Consider the following 9,690-nt stretch of genomic DNA (forward strand, 5'->3'; position numbering starts at 1 on the left):
GGATCATTATCAGTTGTAAAATAAAAAAAATCTGTTTAACTTTTTTCTATCCTCTATGTCACTGACTAGTGCTGCAGAAGTTTAGTTTTGTTTATTCCCCTGCACAGTTGAATAATTTTGTTGATGGGGTTACAAGTTCTCCACGTTCTGCCTTAGACAACGCAGCCCCTTTGAAAAAGAAAAACTTTTCAAATAGAAAGCTGACTCCCTGGTTTAATGCAGAGCTGTGCACTTTGAAGCAAAATGCTAGGAAACTGTAAAGAAAATTGTGCTCTACAAGCCTACAGGAATCCTACCTAGCCTGGTAAAACAGTTACTGCAGTATAAGATGACCCTTTGTAAAGCAAGAGCAGCATATTCATCCTCATTAATAGAGGAGAATAAGAATCATCCTAGATATCTTTTTTTTTTTTTTTTTTAACAGTGTCCTGTCTGGCAATGTGGCAATAAGAATAATTGTCTTGATGCCAAAAGGAGCCCAACAGATTTTACTTTATCTTTTTAATACAGTTGCCAAACTTATCTTCTCTTAGCAGTAATGATTTTATGTGATTCTTTATAAATAAGATGTCACAGTCAAAAGCTAAACTGATTAAAAGAAATTAAATCAATACGCATTTACGCTAAGATGGAGCTTAGTAACCATGGCTTTATATTTGAGAAGAAGAATTTAAAATTCTTTTCTGGATTTAACAGGAGGCCAATGAAGGAAAGCTAGAATAGGAGAAATATGATCTCTCTTTGCAATTTTAGTCTCAACATTTTGAATCAGCTGAATTTTCTTAACTTAACATAAACTAAAGATTTAAGTAACAAATGCATGGAGTAGTTTATCAGCCTCACCCCAGGACAAGAGATTATAATGTTAATTAATTTGTTCCTAAACTGTTCCTGAATTTCAATGTGACTTATTCAAAATTTTGTTGTCTACCTTGTTTTCAGAATCCAATAAAGTAATTTCTTAATTTCATGGGCCTAGCAATAATCAGTCCCTGGCATGGATCGTGAAATTGAACTTAACTTTTCAAAAATGTATTATAAATAAAGCTTTTATTATGGGAGAGAATCGTGTATGTTTTGTAGCTAATTTTATATGTTTTTTACCCTTTTAAATCTAAATATCATTTAGAATGTGCATTCTGAATTTATTCTAATTATCATGTCTGATACTTTGTGACAAACAAGCAAAAAAAGGAAATACATTTCTCCAGATCCTGAGAAATTCAGAGCAATCTTAGCCTTTAAAAAAATCTTATTTTGAATGTTCTTTTTCTTTTTTTGTTAAAACAAAAAACGATCTAGGAAAGAAAACGAAATAAGATCACTTAAGTAAGGCCCAATGTCATAGAGATTATTCAGGAGGTTATGTTTGTCAATTCTGGCAATTTTACCCAGTAGATGGCAACATAGACCATAACATAGACAAAGTGCCTGTACCTGTAAAGACCTTCATCAAGTCAGAGACCTCACTGTCGCTTACAGTACATTCAATTATCCACCCACTCATATGTTGATGTTGGTAAGCTACATTGTAACCCCAGGGCAGCTGAGGCAAAAAACGAGGCTGCCATACAACCGCGCCACCTTGCCCTGTGATCACCAACAGCAGGCTATGCCGGTGAAGTGAAATGCCTCACCAAAGACACAACAGCAACTGACAAGCTTCACCCAGTTGGGGCTGGACACTTTTATACTAGTATCATACTGTACATCACGTTGTGGTCAGTAGCATACAAGCTTAAAAGTAAACAAGAATAATTTCAACGGACAGAATAAATGATTACATTTACATTTAAAGATGCACAAATGTCACAGGGTTAGAGGGCAGACTGGCTGAACTAAGCCGTACAAAGTAGAAATGACTGTGAATTGATGCTATATATTTGATAATTTTGTTAATCAGGACTGGGGCAAGGTGCACAGTTCAAAACGAATTAGCTCAGAAATGAATAAAACTGAGAACAAACAGATAATTAGGTTGTTATAGAAATAATAATTAGTTTTAGCCCCCTTATGGGTTCTATTTCTGGTTTAAATTTTGTCACAACACTATATTGTTGAAAGTATATGCTCACCCATCCAAAATATTGGAATCAGGTAGTCCAATCACTTACATGGTAAGAGGTATATAAAATCAAGCAGACTGTTGTTACAAATATTTGTGATATAACGGGCCGCTCTCAGAAGCTCAGCCAGAGGATGCTGAAGCACATAAAGGTTGCCAGTTTTATGCAGAAGCAATCACTATGCACCTACAAACTTCATGTGGCCTTCAGATGCACCAGTCCATAAAGCAAAGGTCTATAAATGAACTTGAATGGCCTACACAGAGTCTTGACTTCAGCCCAAAAAAACACCCTTTGGAGGAATTAGAGCAGCGACTGAGAGTCAGGCCTTCTTGTGCAAAAACATCTCTTTTTTAAGAATGGTCAAAAATTCCCATAAACACGCCCCTTAATCTTGAGGAAAGTCTTCCCAGAAAAGTTGAAGCTGTTCTAGTTGAAAAGGGGGAACATATTGAACTCCCATGGATTATGATTGGGTTGTCACTTAAGCTCATATCTGAGTCTAGACAAGTGCGTGAATACTGTTAACATGGGCCATTTAAAGTGGGTGCTTTCATGCCACATAACCAATGTCAGGGAGACATCATTTAAGGATATGGTTAAATATATAAATATAATAGTCAATGCAATCAACTGGTTTTCCTTAGATAGAAAACTTTGTATCAATTTGACTGTATGATCTGGTTGAACTGTAAAGTGCCTTGAGATGACATGTGTTGTGAATTTGGCGCTATATAAATAAACTGAATTGAATTGAAATAATTATTCAAATTAGTTGATTGAAACATCAAATTCAAAATTGCAGTGTGACATCCATTTTCTTTACAAATAGACACAAGCCCAGTGTCTCATACCAAATTGTAACAATTTGATATATTAGGAGCTTGCATGTCTTCAACAAGCTTCAGGAGGAACATGATGTTATGTATTCCATAAAAGTTTAAAAAACAATCCACTGGACTTGGTTTCCAAGATTTTAAGACCTTTCGCTTCCCCTCCAGGAAGCTTTCTCAATTCAAATGCCTTGATCCGCAGTGAGTTTGAGTCTTTATATAGACAAGGCCTTGTATTGCTTGGAAACATTGAAATTGAAACCGACGAGTGGGTTGTTTGGTTCGATTGTTAGCCTGTAATATCTGAAACCTTACTATGATTCTGAAGGTCGATCGTTAAAGGGGGGGATTGACGTTAAAAGGGGGGGGTTGTCTCCTGTAATACCTAAAACCTGTCTATGATTGTTAAGGGTCAGTCGTTAAGGGGTGTTGTTCACCGGCTGAAGAGTGGAGGTACTTTATTCCTCTGTGATGGGGAACAAAGTACCTCTACATACATAACATCAGCATGACGTTATGTATGAAGGGGCACATGATGTTATCAGCATGATGTTATGTTTGTATGTATGAATTAAAATCATTCTAGCAAATTGTTTGTGGACCAGTGGTTTAAACCACTGATTTCTAAACTTTTTCACATCACACCGGGAAAGCCACATAAAATAGAAGTCATGTATTACTACATCAGTTTAAAAAGAGCATTAGTGGCCTTTAATGATCATTTAATGAAGCATTAATAATTTCTAAAAGCATTGTTTGTATTTATTTCTTTTAACTGGAGTTAAAAATATATTCTTAAATATCCCAGACTTGGAATCAGAGCACAATTTGTCAAAAAAAGAGCAACATTTACAAACCAAATGAATTATCAAACAATACACAAAAGACTCAAAAGTAGGCTATTTTTTTTCTGTGGCATCAATTGCTGCAAGTGCCATACAATCAGTAATTAGTACCGCAGGCTAAAGTCATGTCAGGGCATTTTGTAGATAATCTACTGTAGCAGTTTTCAACTTCTGTTTTTGATATCTTTAATCAATAATGCATTGTATAAAAAAAATCAAATTACCTATGATAAAAATGGTAAAGGTTATTTCATATATTATGAACCAGTCTTTGTTAATGTCATAGTAATTAACTGTTTTTTTATGAAGTTATTTATTTTACATCAAGTAATTTTTTCATTGGATAAAATTTTAGGACAAATTTGCCTATATGTTTTCATTTAATTTTATATTCCAATTAATTCCTTGATTCAAAACAAATTCTGTTTTAGTCATTCAAGTGAATTATCCCTTTCCTCTGACCTTTGAAAAATAAGATGAGACAAGTTATCTTATTGAATAGTTCTATCTTTATAATTTTAAAGAGAACAGTAAGACATCCATTCAGTAAACACATTTTTATTCAATTTGGTAGCAAAAACAGCACCTCAGGACAACAGTGTGACACGGGTAGCTTCCTAAGGGGTTGAACAGTTTCAGTTATAGAACACGCACAGGGAAGACATGCACTACCTACTGTAGCAGGCAATTGTAAGACAACAGTTGACCAAAAATACTAAAATTCTGTTTCAGTACATTCACATTCCTTTCACAAGATCACTATCCATTAAATGCAACACAAAAGACTTTCATGTATGGATTAGCACTTGCATTGACTTCATAGGAGTGTGCTTAAATGTTTATTTTCTTCCCTACTTGCAATTTGCCCTAGTTGAAATAACTGGTTGATGCAAAACTACTTCTTTTTGTACAGTCAGACATCAGACATACTGAATGAGTTCGTTGGTCCCTTTCAGATCTTTGGTAGTGTTAGGATTATGTATTTCTTCATCAACATGTTTGTGCTTTATAGGAAAGTGGCCGGAAAGCATTTTACTTCAGACTGGTTTAGTACACTACTTGATGGGGGTGGGCTGTGAGTATAGAACTACCAGAGAGGCAGAGGAGATCATAGCAGACAGACAACTGCATCTCTAATCTATACAGCTCAATCCTCAATGACTTCAGAGGACTCGGAAACCACCCTGCCATCCTTGGTCTCAATCATTTTGATGACAACATTCTTCTTGCTCTGGGTGGTGCTGTAGCCACCAGCACTGCCACTGCTGAAGCCGCCGCTGCTGTAGCCACCGCTGCTGTAGCCTCCACTGCTGTATCCACCACTGTATCCACTGCTGTATCCACTGGAATAGCTGCTCTTCATACTGTCCATGGGGAACCCGCCATAACTTGCTGTTGAGATCAAACAAGATAAATGTAAGAAAATATACCAACTAAAAAGCTAAAAAAGGATTCACTGTCTATTTATGACAACTTACTGCTCTGTTGGGAGATGTTGATGGCCTTAATACCGTTGGCCAGTCTGTCCTCCTCTCCCTCCAGAAGTTTTCTGTAAGTGGCAATTTCGATGTCTAAAGCTAGCTTGACGTTCATCAGATCCTGGTACTCTCTGATCTGTCGGGCCATGTCCTGTTTGGCTCTCTGCAGTGCCTCCTCCAGGTCCTTGATGCGAGATTTGGCGTCCTTCACAGCCAGCTCACCACGCTCCTCAGCCTCAGCAATCTGAGCCTCCAGGTTGGCCCGCTAATAAAAATTTGTAAGACATTTAATTGATTATGAAATACTTATATAGAGTGGCTTTAAGTCTTGTTTCATTTTGTGTGAACCTTTTTTTCATTTTTCTTTTCTTTACCTGTCCCTTGATTGCATCAATCTCTGATGTTAGTCTCTGGATCATGCGGTTGAGATCTGCAATTTCTGTTTTGGTAGCCCGCAAGTCATCCCCATATCTTGTGGCTGAGGTCTGCATCTCTTCATACTAAAAATATCAAAGTTAGTATTAGAAACTCTCAGGTCTTGTAAAACCCCTCACGTGTTATAATTCTTAAACGAGCATTTTAATACCTTGGTCTTGTACCACGACTCTGCCTCAGCACGGGTGCGGTTGGCAATATCCTCATACTGTGCCCTGACTTCGGCCACAATAGAATCCATATCCAGGTTGCGGCTGTTGTCCATCTCCACAATAACTGAGGTGTCCTTGATCTGGCTCTGGAGCTCACGCAGTTCCTGAGGAAATTTAAACAAACAAACAAAGGATAAGGATCAGTCAAATTAAGTTCTTAAAGAAATTCAACCCACAAACATTCCTAGAGATGGAGAAAGTTTTAGATCAAAATGCTAAACAGATGTTCAAAGAACATGCATCAAAGTATAGTCAAGCTCTAAAATTAAACCGCAAAAATTACAGGAATGCGATGACTAATAATAGAATCAACCACAACACTGACTGAGTTTGAAGTCTTAAGAAATGAAGAAATAAAGAACACCAAAGAGAAAAGTCTGTGCCATACCTCCTCATAGATGGACCTGAGGAAGTTGATCTCATCTGTCAAACTCTCCAGTTTCGCCTCCAGCTCAACCTTATTCATGTAGGCTTCATCTACATCCTTAAAAAAACATGCTTGTTAAAATAGTAAGTCAAAAAAGTTTGATTTAGTAGCGGAATAGTATGAGGATTACCTTCTTGATAAGGACAAAGTCATTCTCACACTCTGTGCGCTTGTTAATTTCATCTTCATACCTGAGGAGCGCAAACAAAGTTTATCAAAAGGAGTTTAAGTGCTCACAAAATCTCAGCACATGTTACATTTCTCTTGTGTATTCTGAAGTGACTCTAGGTGGCAGTAGTAGTCCATAGGTGTCTTTATCTCATTGGGACATTTGCTTCCCAAAGTCTTAATTTATGGTCCAGTGAGGTAATTGTTATTGTTATGCTTCCCACCGGACCTTCTTAGTTTATATGTCCCATATTTTTCTAACGCAACTCTGGTTCTGATCCTTTTTTTTTCTAGCCCTTTTATCTATTTTTTTAAGAATTCCCCTTCCCTATCACATGCAATGCAAATCCTCTCTTGCTTAGTTGAGTTTATACCTCTAGTGTATTGGGTGTGTGAATCATGTTTTTTTTGTGTTGCATTTCCCTGATGTTTGTATGATGTAAAGCAATGGATAGATGTAGGGAGGAGTCCACACGGGGATTGGTACCTCTCAAGAAGCCAACTTTGTTCTGCCCAGTAATGGTAAAACCTAAATAAAGCCAATCAGTATTAACTTCCTTGACACTTACTTGTTCTTAAAGTCCTCCACCAGGCCCTGCATGTTATGCAGGTCAGCCTCCAGCTTCATCTTGTCATTGCCCAGGCTATCCAGCTGTCTGCGGAGATTGGCAATGTAGGCCTCGAACATTGCATCAATATTGGAGCGGGTGGCAGTTTGTCCCTGCAGCAGGTTCCATTTAGTCTCCAGCATTTTGTTCTGTTGCTCCAGGAAACGGACCTAACGATAACAGAAAGATAAATAATTAGCATTGATGTCCCTTGGATATTTGTTATCCTCCTTTGAGGATATACATAACATTCAAGAAAAATCCATTAGTCATATAAAGTTTTATTGGAATTTAATCAGTTTCAATGTTAGAGAATATATATTTTACACTGCATGAACTCTGTGTTCTCAATTCTTCTAATCCAGTTTTTTCATCCTGGTCCTCAAAGCACACTGCCCTGCATGTTTTAGATGTTTCCCTGTTTCAACACATGTGATTAAGATGATTGCAGATCCTCAAACCCTGATAATCTGCTATCAATTACAATTAGCTGAAAAGCTGGGAAACATCATATACATGCAGGGCAGTGTGCCTTGAGGACCAGGGTTGAAAATCATTCTTTCTAATCATTTGTTTTCTGAGGTGATTAGCAGATTTTTTCCATACTGGGCAACAGGAAGGCCTCCCTTACAAATATGCATCCTGACAGGATCTAGGTGGATGGAAAAAAAGCAGTGATGGCGGAATAGAGCTAGTAAACCCTTCTCTCTTCATGCCTTCCTGTTTTTCCAGTGGGTTAGACAAAAAGGGGTGTGGTGAATAGCTCCTACGGTCAGATGTGGAAAGGTAAACATTTACTGTATATTATAGGTTTGATGAGGGAAGAGTAATGAGGAGTTGAACGTGATAAAGGGGTTGCCTCAAAGTGTCTGCATGTGTGTGTGTTGGTGTAGGGGGATATTTGCTATGAAGTGGTGAGTCTGCATTCTGTGAAAAGTAAAGAGATAACAAAAGCAGATTGAATGACTCAGTGGACCTTGTGCTTTGCTGTTGAGAGTCGAATGATCACAATCTTAAATTAAACCCAAACAAGAACAGACAGCAAAGTACCTTGAAATGCCAGAGAGGCAGAAGAAACTTTGGCTGAAGCTAATCTGCTCAGTTTTGAATCATGCAAAACACTCCTTATCTTCATTTTAATATTGCACCAGGAGGAGGAGAGTTGATACACAACGAGGCAGCTGGCAATGACCAGAACATGAAACCAGCCAGGTTTTTAAATATTAACCCACAACTAAGCACTCTGGGAACTGATACTTTCCAGGGTAAACATGCAGGACAGATTCATAGATTAGAAGTATAAAAGTTGATCTAGCAAACCAGACAACACCCCCTATGTAGTATTTTGTTGTTAAAAATGGTACTACCGTCAAAGCAAAAGTTAGAACTCTTTAGTGACTCTTTGTGTGAGCGTGTGGTATGAAGGGAGTTGGAGAAACAGGGCAGCAGAAACAGCCACACCCCAGCTGAGGGAGGGATCATTCCCAAGGTAACCCATATCACAAGGCTTGAGTTTTGCTGTGACACACCCTTAAGTTTTTTCTCTTTTTTTTCACTTCTCTGTCTATGCCTGGTTCTCATTTTCATTTGGCAATCTGACAGCCAGAAGCAAAAGATAGAAAGGTAAACCCTGCTTAGCCTGTTTTTTTTTTTATTTGAGGAAGCTGAAGAAAGCAAACAGATGTGCATAACTCAACTTTCTCTATGCAAAACAAGGGAGGAAGACAGCATTGCAGGGCATGTGCTAATCATATGGGTCCCTTTTAATAGTTGCACAACAATGTTATGACTAAAAAACATCTTTTGCACTATTTAACGGAATTTTAAACCATACCAAAGCATTTCCATCAGTTTGATGACACAACTATTCTAAACATCATATCACATGCTCTTACCTTGTCAATGAAGGAGGCAAAGCGGTTGTTAAGGCTCTTGATCTGTTCTTTCTCTTGGGTACGGACAACTTGGATTGCGGGGTCAATCTCCAGGTTTAGTGGGGTCAGCAGGCTCTTGTTCACGGTGACAGCAGTAATTGGGGCCTGAGACACCATGCCACCTCCAAAGCCCATACCCATGCCTCCTGCACCACCCATGCTGGAGCTGAGGCTGTACGCAGAGCTGCTGGTGATGCCTGCTCCTCCGTAGCCTCTACCGCTGCCAGCACCTCCATAGGAGCTCTTTACTGTGAAGGTCTTGCGGGAGGTGATGCCACCTGGTCCAGCATAAGAGCTGCTGCTGAAGCTCCTTGGGGCATTTGAGCTCCTGTAGGAAGTAGTTGAGGCCCTGAAAGACATTTCAAAGTTTTTTTTTTTTTTTTTATCCTAAATGAAATAAGTTTTGGATAGTCAGAGCAATTTATGATCTGATCTAGACAGACAAACAGGCAGGCCAGCAGAGGGGAGAGACCAAGGCGGATAGACAGAGGGGAATCTAACAAGGAGTTTTAAACCCTGCCTCTGCTGTGGGAGGGGACTTACACAGGCTACAGATCTGAGTAGGCAGGGCTTGGTTGTAATTTTACACCAGTGTGACACACTGCCAAACCAGTCAAAAGTATAACCTCCCCTTCATGTTTCTCTAAACAGATACAGAAATCTGCTTGAGGAATTTCAGGACGT

The 9,690-nt window shown here is 38.6% G+C and overlaps 1 protein-coding gene across 1 annotated transcript; it reads right to left on the reverse strand.

Annotated features, from left to right (window-relative positions):
* Positions 1-4,614: 4,614 nt before the first annotated feature.
* On the reverse strand, positions 4,615-9,485 carry LOC107088570 (keratin, type II cytoskeletal 8-like). Its single transcript, XM_015380833.1, has 8 exons — positions 8,968-9,485; positions 7,034-7,242; positions 6,427-6,487; positions 6,258-6,353; positions 5,809-5,973; positions 5,597-5,722; positions 5,223-5,487; positions 4,615-5,136 (listed from the first exon to the last, which is right to left on the reverse strand). Exons 1-8 carry the CDS (start codon positions 9,364-9,366, stop codon positions 4,892-4,894), a joined length of 1,566 nt encoding a protein of 521 aa, XP_015236319.1. The 5' UTR covers positions 9,367-9,485; the 3' UTR covers positions 4,615-4,891.
* Between the last annotated feature and the right edge of the window lie 205 nt (positions 9,486-9,690).

The sequence above is a fragment of the Cyprinodon variegatus genome, unplaced genomic scaffold (assembly GCF_000732505.1).
Source record: "Cyprinodon variegatus isolate N-32 unplaced genomic scaffold, C_variegatus-1.0 Scaffold222, whole genome shotgun sequence".
In the NCBI taxonomy this organism is placed as follows: Eukaryota; Metazoa; Chordata; class Actinopteri; order Cyprinodontiformes; family Cyprinodontidae; genus Cyprinodon; species Cyprinodon variegatus.

Excerpts from the sequence above, each read along its gene's own strand:
- LOC107088570 (XM_015380833.1), bottom strand. The coding sequence starts at position 9,366 with ATGTCTTTCAGGGCCTCAACTACTTCCTACAGGAGCTCAAATGCCCCA. Across the intron at positions 6,488-7,033 it reads GTGGAGGACTTTAAGAACAA|GTATGAAGATGAAATTAACA; the intron begins GTAAGTGTCAAG and ends TGCGCTCCTCAG. Across the intron at positions 5,488-5,596 it reads TTGATGCAATCAAGGGACAG|CGGGCCAACCTGGAGGCTCA; the intron begins GTAAAGAAAAGA and ends AATTTTTATTAG.